General features: G+C 37.1%; 1 protein-coding gene across 1 annotated transcript; it reads right to left on the reverse strand.

The window, feature by feature from the left end:
* Nucleotides 1-766: 766 nt before the first annotated feature.
* On the reverse strand, nucleotides 767-5,062 carry sult5a1 (sulfotransferase family 5A, member 1). Its single transcript, NM_001076656.1, is given in 7 exon segments — nucleotides 767-1,591; nucleotides 1,691-2,006; nucleotides 2,337-2,517; nucleotides 3,170-3,267; nucleotides 3,377-3,503; nucleotides 4,521-4,729; nucleotides 4,874-5,062. Coding segments are annotated over 6 exon segments (936 nt in total). The 5' UTR covers nucleotides 5,013-5,062; the 3' UTR covers nucleotides 767-1,591; nucleotides 1,691-1,824.
* Between the last annotated feature and the right edge of the window lie 7,697 nt (nucleotides 5,063-12,759).

Below are 12,759 nucleotides of genomic sequence, written 5' to 3' on the forward strand. Positions count from 1 at the left end.
CCACAGTGGAATGAATTGCCAACTTATCCAACACATGTTTTACTCAGTGGATGCCCTTCCAGCCATTGCCCATCAATGGGAAACACCCATATGCTCTCCTTCACTCACATCCACCCGGAGGAAACCCACAGCCAACACGGAAGAACATGCAAAATACAGAAATGCCAGCTGACAAAGCATGGGCTCGAACTAGCGACCTTCTTGCTGTGAGGAGATTTTGCTACTCACTGTGCCACCATGCTGCCTCCAGTGCTATTTATTTTATATAAAATTATGAATAATATCTATATTTTTTTCATCATGACAAATCAGACTTGATAAATCAAACAAGAAACACAACTATGAATTTAAAGTTAACATATTCCACAAAAATTCCGTTTTCATTTGAAAGGAGCAAATCTTTAACAAATCTATCCCCACAGCTTGCCAGTTCATTTGTACAGAGCATAACACCGTGTCTTACACACGTGAGATTGGCAGACTCAGCTAGAGTTTAAAATGTTGTTTCTTCCATCCAAATGCAGATTTCAAGTGCCATCCATCACAAGAAGTGCATCACAGGTGCAGTAGTCCGCCTCTAAACACTTCACTCTATTCATTACAGAGAGCAGCATTTTAAAGATCTGGCTTTTTAGATTAGCCTAATGCTCACAAGAACATCAGATGAGCTTAACTAGCTCTACTCAACACCCCTGAGTGGTCAAAACAGTGTTAATCGTCACACCATTTATTCATTTAAAATGACCACAAAAACCAGAACAGCAGACATTGTCAATTTAGTTTATTTAACATTATTTTCCAAGCCATAATGAACAGCAAAGAGCAAGGTAAATAGACCCTTATGCTTCAAGGCTCTGCATAGCTATAGTATAACAAATGAGTCAATTACATTTCAATTGTTTACATTTCATTGTAAATTACATGATATGAGATCCTGGAGCACCCGCACACAACATTTAAGTCAAATGGGTATATATTTGAAAATAGCCAAAAATACAATGTATGGGTCTTGGTATGGGTTCTTTAATGTCAAAAATTAAATCAGTATATTAAGTAAAGATCAGGTTTCTTGATGATATTTTACTGTAAATATATAAAACTATTTGTTGCTGTAGACTTAATTTGTACAACTAAAACCCAATTTCTCATCATTGTTTTCTTGAACCCTTCAAATTCTAGATTTTTAAATGGCTGTATTTTAGCCAATTATTGTCATTTCTAATTAAATGTATACATCAATGAAAAACTTTATTTATTCAGATGATAAATATATTTCTCTTTGATAAAACAAAAACACATACATACGACATATGAGGTCATATGTCAATATCAAACATTTTAATAATAATTCTTATAAATTCTTAATAAATGTTTGTTAATCTTCAAAAATGACTATACCACTTTACTTATAATCTAAGTAATATTGCATTAAACTAAATTTGCAACTCTTAAGCTATTTAGGTTGTAAATGCTGCTACATTTCTCTTATAGTCTCTTTAAGGGGCTATACATTTGTAACTTTTACTAAACATCTGCTACATTTTTAAAATTTTCTTAAAGAGATGAAATCTTTATATATATATATATATATATATATATATATATATATATATATATATATATATATATATATATATATATATATATATATATATATATATATATATATATATATTATTAAGCTATATATTATTAAGTTAAAAGCACCAAGTAGATAAACAAAAATAGATCAGCTTATTTTGCTTAGCTTATTTACATTATGGAGGTAATTAGAAACATTATTACACATACAATTATGTTATACTATATAACAGTGGCAAGTGCTTATGTGAGGAGAAGGATCTCTCTGGATGCAGAATTATTAATGTTTATCAGGGGCACTAGAGTCTCCCCGGGCTGATCCCATTGAAACAGCAGTGAGGAATCTGCCATCTGTGAAAAGTAAACCTCATCGACGAGACCACTCTGCTCCTCTGTAAACATGTTCTTCCAGTCTCCCACTTTACCTGAAACATAGGTAGATTTTACTGTTAGGAAGATTTTAAAAAGCGACATTTTTTAAACATTATTAAAGTTCGCTGGGTTCCACACAAAAGATTTGTGTTAGGACAACATGAAGGAATTCAGTTAACATTAGTTTTAACAAATTTAAGTTGATTGAATAGAAAAAAAACAAGTTGCCCCAAAAGACCTTAAGAATTGTGTTGTTTCAGCTTAATTTATACAAGAAGTTTGAACAAACAGCAAACATCACTGTTTTAATGTTTAGAGAAAGGATTTTTCCATACGAATTCTAAACGTCAGTTTTTATTTTGAGTGTTATACTAGCAACATACCTTTTCTCATGAACTTTCCCTTGCTGTGGTCGATGATCTCCTTGGGGATGAGGGTATAGTTGACCATGGCATTTTCCTTCATGCTATTGAAGCTACAGTGCTTCTCAGCAAGATTCAGCTCTTCTTTGCATAATGTGCACTGCAGGAAATGACTCACTTTCTGAAGAGACCCACGAAGATCCTGATAAAATCATAAAAAGTAGCAAACTTAAGCTTGTTTCAACATTCAACAGTTTTTTTTTTTTTTTTGAATCATGTTACTTTTGCTTGTTGTCGCAACTTAAAAAATATTACGCTAAACTTTGTACAGCTCAAAAAAAAATGTGGTAACCTGATTAACTTATTAAATTAGGTTAAAGTAACATTTAAAAATTGTTGTCATGCCTTTTTGTCATAGAATTTTTACTGTGTATATGTAACTCAGGATCACTGAACCAGTTATTATGTTGCAGGGGTATATTTTGTCAAACATATATTAAACAGGGCACTATTATGTCAAAGAACATTGGAATATTACGGTAAGTAAATGTTATGTTCCATGAAGATATTTTTGTAGACACAATTTTAAAGGTGATTTTCTCAGTATTTAGATTTTTTTGAACCCTTAGATTCCAGATTTAATAGTTGTATCTTGGACAAATATTGACATGTATCCTAGCAAACCACACATCAATGCCAAGCTTACTTAATCAGATTTAAATTAACTTTTTAGATGACATATAAATCTCAATAAATAAATTAATATATAATACTTATGACTTATGTTTTTGTGGTCCAGGGTCATATACAGTATGTATGTGGTTTCCAAATACTGATAAATGAAGTAATCCTACCTGAAACATTTCCTCGTAAGTGATGTAAAAAAAGTTTTGAAAGTTTTTAGCATGACCGGTCCAGCCGTTGACATGATCGAACCAAGATCCATAATGCACTGCAAAAAAAAAAAAAAAAAAAGAGCCATAAATTATTTTTACAACAGACAAAAAAAAAAAAAAAAACACTATGGGAATATTTGACTGATAATATAAACATCAACTAACCGTCACCCTTTAGGAAATTCTTCAGAAACTCAGGGAACGTTCCTGGGTCAGGGAGAAAATTTGCCATCTTGTGGAAGTGGTAATATGAAACACACACATCTTTGACATTTCTTGCCACATATATCACCTGTGGAAAGACAAACAATTATTACTTGCAAACATGTCACCACAGTAAATTCAACAGAAATACATTTTGGTTATCATCATAACTGAAAATTCTTTAATATGCATGACAGGGTGTATTCCTCAAAAGCATCATTATTTAACTATTGTCAAAAGTTCCATTGCTCATGATGGAATTTGTCTGTAGGAAATGCACCCCAGGCCAGTATAGCGGGTTTCTGTGAACTCACACCCAAAGCCTGCAGAGAAATAACCGCATCTCAGCACACCATCTTATGACATTTAAATAGCTTGAACTGTTAAAAAAATACTAATAAACACAAATAGCGAGTGAAGTTGTTATTTGTTGTTTAGATATTGGCTGTTTATTAGTACTTATATATGCATGCATACATGCAGGATTTTATTTCACATTCTTAATCGTACCCAATATCTAAACCTAACTAACACCTTAATAAATATTCATAAGCTGCAAATTAGAAGTTTATTAAAGCAAAAGGTAAACTATAGTTAATGGTTTATTAATAGTGAAAGTGTGATCAAATAAGTTTTTAAAGACTTGATTTAATAACAGCAAGTGGTTGAGTTCATCTCATATCTAAAATATTAATCTTTCAGAGTTTGCCCCTATTGTAATTATAAACAATTTTATATGGTATATGGTACTATTAAGCACAAAGTACTATAAAAAAGTAGATTTAAATTGTAAGGCAACTTGATGAATAGTTTTTAAGCTGACTTATTTAAATAGAGTTAAGTGTAGTACTTGGGCTAAAAGTTAAGTCAAAATAAAATCTGCTGTCCAGCAAGTTGCCTTACAGTTTTGAGTTAACTTTGTGGGGTATGAATAATTTCAGGCTTGACTGTAAACAGTGGTTATCGTGTTAGTGAATGGCCAAAATGTGTTAACAATTGTTACATATTTACATTTTCATGTACATAGTAGTAAAACCATCATTGGGTATGAGTTTAATTAATAAAACTAAACAGTGCATCGTGTGTGTCTTGCCCATCCTCTTACCTTTGCTTTGCAGTGTTGCAGGGCTGGTGCCAGCAGATGGTAAGGCAGATGTGTAGTAATAATGCGAGGTCCAGAAGATGCTTTCAGAACTTCAGGGCAGTAGTACTGCTCAAGCCATGGAGCACGAGCCCAGTTAGGTTGACTTTGGGCAATAGTCGGGTCCCCTTTACTCAAAACCAGAGTGAGGATTTCCTGCATCCATGTGGTTCCTATAAGGCAAAATAATTCAATCAAGGAGAAAATGAATTCATGAGCAATTTCTTGCTTGGAAAAAAGATGAATGAAAGATGAAATACACAAACCATGAAAACCTGCTATTTAAAAATAAATACAGAAAATAATTTTGTTATTACCTGATTTGGGGTAGGTGACTATCAGAGTATCTGTCTCTTCAAACTTGAAGTCAGTTGCAAAATTCAGGGATTCTTCAGTATGCATGTGCCCAGGAAACTTGATGCCCTGAAAAGATTCTGTGACATCTAGTCGAGACATGTTTGCACGTGATTCAATGTTTGAAAAAGAATTATTGAACTAAAAGGTCTGAGGTACTGACATTGCTGTCAACTAATTTATAGACAAAAAAAAAAGGAAGTGACACGTCACTAAGAAAGGGAAAGTACCTATGCAAATTTGCCTGAATAACTGGTTACTGAGGAAATTCAAGATCACACTATGATAGTGGATTTGATATTTGATAAACATCTTAATTTTGTGCATCAATTCCCTGAACTTGGCTTAGTTTGTTCCTGAAATGTTGGTTGCTTGGATTCCTTTTGACCCTGTCTTTTTTTTTTTTTTTTTTTTTTTGTGGCTCTGAGTGTTTTCAATTTTGTCAGTGACAATTTTATTAGCTGGCATAAACAAAAATTACAGTTTGCTTATAAGATATCAAATAATAATACAATTTTTCATTAATAAAACTACAATACATTGTTCATCACTGCTGCAGCCCTTTTGATTTTGATTATTTTAATTGTGTATACTGTATATAACATCATCACATGATTATGTAAACTACAGTAATTGGCTCCAACCAGTTTGAGGGAAACAAGCAGATTTTCCTGAGGCTGTGGCTTAAAGGTAACATTGTAAGTAATGTTTGGTTTCTTGCACTGACAATTCATGTTGTTATATCATGAACCATGAGTATTGATTTATTATTATTTTTTATTATTATTATTTTGCATTTTTGAACTCTCAAATGAATTGTTGCCTATGACTTGCAGTGTAGTATATATAATAATAAAGACCACAGTTATTAATAAAATATATAATTAAGTTTATATCTGCTACATTATGCATGCTGTAAATTAAATCAGTAAATATTTTTGGATGAATTAAAACCATTCATAACCTTGTCATATATGATTGTGAAAGTGGCAGATTTCTGACCATTGCATTAACATATATCTATATATGATGCTTTTTACAGATGCTAGGAAACATTTCTCAATACTTTTGCTAAACTCTTCACACAGTGAGCACAACAATAGTCTATGTGGGCTAAACTACGGATCAATTATCATAAAAATTCAACAGCAATATTTTATTGAAACATATTTCAAATCTAAAAATGTAGTTGTAGTTTAACCAGCCAGATTAGCATTACTATTGTACCTGTATCAGATACAATAGTACATTGGTGTGTTCACAAATTCTTGTATTTTGGAATTATTTAGTGCAAAAAATATAAATAAATAAACTACTTAAGATATTGTTGAATTCTGCATCATGCCTGATTTATTCCAGTAACATATATTGCAGTTATAAACATTAAATATTGCAATTATAAACACAGATGTGTTCTTATTTTACACAAGAAAACACTGTGTAATGCTACATGTTGTTAGTGTTTTTTAGGTCATTGTTTTGTGGATAACAAAGTGTGTTTGTCAGCTGCCAACCTTTACTAGTGTTCTGAAAGTTTATTTGAGACCTGAATAAAGTGTTTTATTAGTTGTAGTGCATTTTGAATGTGAAATGAACTGCTTTGCCAAGCTGAAAGTCGGTTAGGAGAACTGTGTGAAGAGTTTTGCAAAAGTGACCTAAGTATTGAGAAATGTGTCCTAGTCTGTAAAAAACTGTAATAAATGTGTGGCGGCATGGTGGCTTAGTGGTTATCACTGTTGCCTCACAGCAATAGTATATAACAAGCCAAATTATGTTAGTTTTGACAAGTATAAAAATGGCTAGCTGTGGATAAGTTATATGAATATGAAGTAAGTAAAAATATAATATAGTAAACAGTAATATTACAGTGTCAACCTTAATGAAAAAACAACCATGGTAAATAAACAAATGCATGTGTGCAGCTTCATGCAGAATGCAACGGTTACTAAAGTAACCCTTGTTCCCAGAGAGGGGAAACGGAAATGCTATGTGGAAACTTCCACTATGGGGGATTTCGTCAGAATCCAAGTTTCTGAAAGAGTATACAATCGGGCCAATAAAATGTCAATGAGTTGGCAGCGTCAGCATGCACAGCTGGCGCTACTTTCAATTAATATTGTATTTAAGCATTGCATGTGCCAAGCTGAGGCATACTTTTCTAGCTGGAGAGCAAGCTAAGGGGCAATCATTGTGGCAAAGAAACATAGAATTGCCCCCTTTGGGGAACAAGGGTTACTTTTGTAACATTTGCTTTCCCCTTCGGCAGGGAAACTTTATTGCTATGTAGAAACTTCCACTATGGGGAAATCTGTGGAAAACGCCACAATGATTGAACCTTACTTTGCCCCTGATGAGAGGTTATGCCAAGCCAAAAGCGTGAATGCACCTGCATCACCAGAGGTGCAGTCTTCGAAAGTGTTCCCCGGCCCTTACTTATTGCACTTATAAAGAAGTTTTACAGATTTAGATATATTATTCGGGAATTGTAAAATGCACCTAGTTAAATTCTAGGAATTTTAAATACAACAGTACGTTTGGAAAGCGTGCAGTCCCGATAGCGAGGACGCTGCGGAGGCCACCTGCTGCCCAAGTTGGGACCCCTGGTGGCAAGAAGACATATGGACTAGCCCTAAGATAGGGGAGTACTCATATAAAATAGATGGTTAGCGGGGAAGAAAGACACGAATCTAAAAGCTTTGTATGTGGTCTGTACAATATGGCAAGCTCAAACAGGACACATAATTAAAAAAGCTGGGTCTGCCTCCTCCATAGGCAGCGCTTGCAGGTTCATTATCTAGTCTAAAAAGAGCGTTGTAAGATCTTAGGGTACCTAGGTGGGCCGAGGTCTCAGGAAAAACGTGAGAGTGGGTCAGTCGAAAATGCCTTGAGATACCTGCCCATTTAACCGATGTCGACGCGACCAGCAGAGCTCTTCTAAGAGAGATCTCCAAGTGGGTATGAAAGGGGAACAGGATAGAATTAATATCCACATCTCGCGCCTCTAGGAACTGGATGGATAGGCGAGGCTTCCCCAGAGCTGGCCAGAGCGTGGATGATTGTAACACCAACCCCTCAGTGCAGAGGAGAGGAGACAACCTTCTCTCCAGCCAACTGAAGGAGGATAGCATCACACTGATCTGGCATGTTCGCAGTCCTTCTCAGAGAAAAGTTTACCCAACAGCGAATAGACTCCACTTCAGGGCGTAGGCAAGCCTCGCAGGGACTGCTCTAGCCTGAGTGACGTCAATAACCACCTAATCAGTAGGTCCTCCGCACTCCATCTATGGACCATAAGCCATAGATCCCGACGCGGGTGCCAAACGGTGCCTGTCCCAGAGAGGAAGCTTCTTCCAGGGGATGTGCCAAGGAGGGGCCATCATGAGGAGAGTTGAAATATAGGTCAGATTGAGCCAGAGAGGCACAATAAACAGACCTGTTTCTCATCTTTCCTGACTTTACACAGTATCTGTGCGAGTAGGCTCACTGGAGAAATGGGGCGCCATCATGGTGATCCAGTCCAGTTTCAATCCGAGAAAAGAGATGATCTGCACGGGGCGAGCTTGCTCTTTTCTCGGTTGACTAAAAGTCCCAATAGGCCGAGGTGCTGAAGCACAGTGTGTTTGTGTGTAATCAATTGATCCCACAGGTGCTAAAATCAGCCAGTTGAGATAATTGAGCATGCGGATGCCCGCGGGCTAAAGGGACGCTAGGGCACCCTTCGCAGGCTTAATGAAAACCCACAGAGACAGAGGGAGCCTGAAGGGGAGGACTTGTACTGCCAGGCTCGACCTTAAAATGCAAACTGCAAAAACTGACGTGGCGTGGAAGTACGGAGACATTAAGTACACGTCCTTCAGGTCTATTGCTGCAGACCAATCCCGAGGAAGAACACACCGGAGGATGCACTTCTGCGTAAGCACTCTAAACGGCAGCTTGAGAAGACAGCGGTTCAAAACATGCAGATCTAGGATTAGCCGACCACTCTTTTTGAATACGATGAAGTACGGACTGTAAAACCCGCTCTCCATTTCAGCTGGAACGACTGGCTCGATTGCATCCTTCACCATGAGGACACAATCTCCTCTCGTTAGACAGAGGTGGACACAGGGATGACCCTGGAGAAACACACACCCGTGAACTTGGGAGGCCGAGTCTGATCTTGCAAAATGAGTCACCGCGATAGACTGATCCACGCTAACTAGGCAGGCAAAGCCGTCACTAGCGGTATCATTGGCACGATAGCTGAAGTACCGCTGTCACATATAGGGAAGAGGAAAATGCTCTTTCTTTAGGGGTTTGATGGCGTTCTTAAATGCTGTTGGATGAAGGGCCCGGCCCCAAGAGCCAGTTCCCTCTTTTCCATATGGCCTGTCTCAGGGGCACTTCGCAGTGCGTTTTTCAGACTTAGCAGCGCCCTGGGGTGGGGAGTGCTCTCGGTGAGGAATAGTGGATGTGGATGGTTTGGCTGGGGGAGCGGTCTTACATTGCCACCGATAGATGACTCTGCCCATCGCATTTTACTGCACGGCCTTGAATTCACCAATGGTCTTGCAGAACAGGCCAGCCTGGGATATGGATAGTTAAGAAAGTGAACTTTGTCAACTTCATGCATATCTACCAGGTTTATGCAGAGGTGGCGCTCTTGGACCACTAATGTGGCTATCGTCCTTCCCAGGGCACACGCAGCAGACTTGTGGTCAGTAGAGCACAGTCGATTGCGGTGCGGGGCTCGTGTAACAAGCCTCGGTTGGAATCACCCTCGTGCAACTGGGTCAGCACCTGCGCTTGGTAGCCATCTCCAGGCCCACAGCCGAAGCAGCCCGGGAAAGCACGTTTATCATGTCTGCTTCTAGATCCGACACTACACTCGCTACCCCAGAGGGAGGGAGCAGGTTTGAATCCTCATCAGACAATGGCCTGCAAGTCCGAGGGTGGTGGATTTACTCCCACTGTAACCCTCAGATCCACCCGAGTGCCAACTGCAGAGCAGCTGCCACTGGGGTGAGTGGCCCGAAGGGGAACAGACCTGCACTTAGTATTGGAAGCCGAATCATGAGTGTTGAGAAAAACACATAAATGCCAAGACAAGTTTCTGTTACAGATTCATTTCTCTCAAGCCGAAAGGAATATTTTTACGATTTTGTAACGATTTGTCTTCTTGAAATACAGGACATGTTGTAAAGTAATCACATAAAAGATAAGATTCATATCTAAGGTATGTTCAAACTGAGTTATTGCTTGACAGGTGTATAGTTTGAGCCAACAGGAAGAGCTATAGGAAAAAACATGGGTAAATTTTTTTTTTTGTGGTGTTTGCGTTATCAGCAGGAGGTTAATTTAAGCTAAGAGGATGTGCTTGAAAAAAAAAGATGTTACAAAAGATACTAGTTTTTTTAGATGATAAATGGCAACCCAGCCGGTTTTGTGAGAAATGATTTATGAATGACAATTTAAGAGAACAGTGACTTGTTGTCCAATCAGGGTGCTTTCCATAAACCAACTCCACTTTTTCACATAATTAGTTTCTGATGAAGAATAAAAATAAAGATAATTGGCATGTCATACGTTTTTTTCCAGGAAGTGTAAATCAATTTCTAGGAACAGAAACATGCTGTGAAACATGGTCTTTATGTGTCAAGATTAATACAGAAAGTAGTAACAGAACTGTACTTTTAAAAAGCTGCTTCTTTCACCATAAGCAACAGGTTGTGAGTCATGAGCATTGCGGCCTTGAGTCAGTGACTGTGGATAAAAGTGTCAGACCACTTGATTATTATCGTACTGTGGTAATGAAACATCCTCAATTTGAAAGTTTAAAGGTGATGTGTTAATTTTTGCTGCAATGACGGAGTTGCATTCAGTTTCCTCATACAATTCACTTGTGCTACAATACAAATACTGCAAGGTTTTGTGAAAAACATTTTTCTCACGTTATACAAAAGCATAGTTCACCCTAAAGTGAAAATAATCTCACAATTTACTCTTTCCTTATGTGGTTTTAAACTTTTTTGATTTCTTTCTTCTGTTAAACACAAATTAAGAAATTTTGAAAATGCTGGTACCAACTTCGTCACCTTAAAATTATTTCTAATAGTTTCTAGCTGACATTTTTGTCAAAATTGAGTTATTGACATATTCTTATTACTTGACAATGCATTTACATTATGGGATTTTTTTTATAATTTGATAACATTTTAAGACTTTTTATTTAAAAAACAAATGTTACACACACACTGCTTGCTATATTTGGAATGCAAAAACTTTGAAGCTCAATATCTCAAAATCATTTAGAATGCAGATAGAACCTTATAATTCCAAGGTGACGACTGATTTTCATAGTAGGAAATAATTACTATAAAAATCGATAGGTGCTGTCCAACAGTATTCTTCAAAATACACTACACTACCTGACAAACGTCTTGTCATTGATGCAAGTTGTGGAAACAAAGTAATAATAACTTGATTTCTAGTTGATCATTTGGAAAAGTGGCAGAAGGTTGATTTTTCCCATACTATTAATCGTCTGTTTGACTGCATCCCAGTCATCACAAATACTGCAAAAGACCTATTAGAACTCACATGGAGCCAAGATTTAGAAATCAGTCAAGTTTGGTGAAGGAAAAATCATAGTTTGGATTTACGTTTAGTATGGGGGTGTGTGAGAGATCTGCAGAGTGGATGGCAACATCAACATGCATTGCATTACAAACCACAGGAGAGGGCAAATTCTTCAGCAGGATAGCGCTCCTTTTCATACTTCAGCCTCCAAATTATTATCAGTTTGTTTGAGTAATGGGAAATTGACAACTTATTTTATTGACTTGACCAAATGTGGTCTCTTCATTGAATTAACTTAAATGTTTAAGTATAGATAACTTAAAATGTGTAATAGACTAAACCTACAATTTTTTCTGCCTTTATAATCTTGTTACTTACTCCCAGGGCTGTTTATATTGGAGTTGAAATTTTGCCACAATATGTTGGTGTTTCATAACGTCTTTTTTTTACGAGGTGGGTTATTAGCCCAACAATCAACACCCAACCTGGAGGACCAGGACATACATACATACATACACCATGGACAATTTTGGCTAACCCAATTCACCTATAGCACATGTCTTTGGACTTATAGGGGAAACCAGAGCACCCGGAGGAAACCCACGCAAACATGGGGAGAACATGCAAACTCCACACAGAAATGCCAACTGACCCAGCCAGGATTCGAACCAGCGACCTTCTTGCTCAGACAGTACTACCCCCTGCATGTATATCAATTAAGAAAAATGTGTATAAGCAGTTAAATATACTCACTAATTTAACTTTTCTTCTTCTTCAGATGGGTTCAGATAGTGCCTCTGTCCTGCTGTGCTTCAGCAGAATTCAGCATCACAAGCAAAATGACCACCTTGCGTCATATAACATATATTGACCAATCAGCACTTTTGTCAGGGCTCAATTTCAAGCACAGCCAATTATTTAAACAGAGACATGGTGGATCGTTTAAAGAAATTAAGGTAACCCTTTATTTTGATGGTCCATTTGAGTATTAGTGACTCTCTGCTTAATGTCTGTTGATACTGCTCCTTCAACTGACATTAACCTGACTATAAGAGACATGGCAATCAATTTACACTAACCCTAACCCCATCCCCAACCCTAATCCCAACCTAACAGTATACTTATAATCCAATGAGAATTAGTTGGCATGCAGATGCAATGTAACTTAAATTCAACAAATGGACCATCAAAAAAAAAAGGTCAAAGAATTTTTGCTGCCTTATGGGTAACATACATGTTTAGGTTTTGATGCTAAAACTTAGTATGTTAAGCAGGAGGGTGAAGCAGTGGC

Source organism: Danio rerio, chromosome 7 (assembly GCF_049306965.1).
Source record: "Danio rerio strain Tuebingen ecotype United States chromosome 7, GRCz12tu, whole genome shotgun sequence".
NCBI classification, from domain to species: Eukaryota; Metazoa; Chordata; class Actinopteri; order Cypriniformes; family Danionidae; genus Danio; species Danio rerio.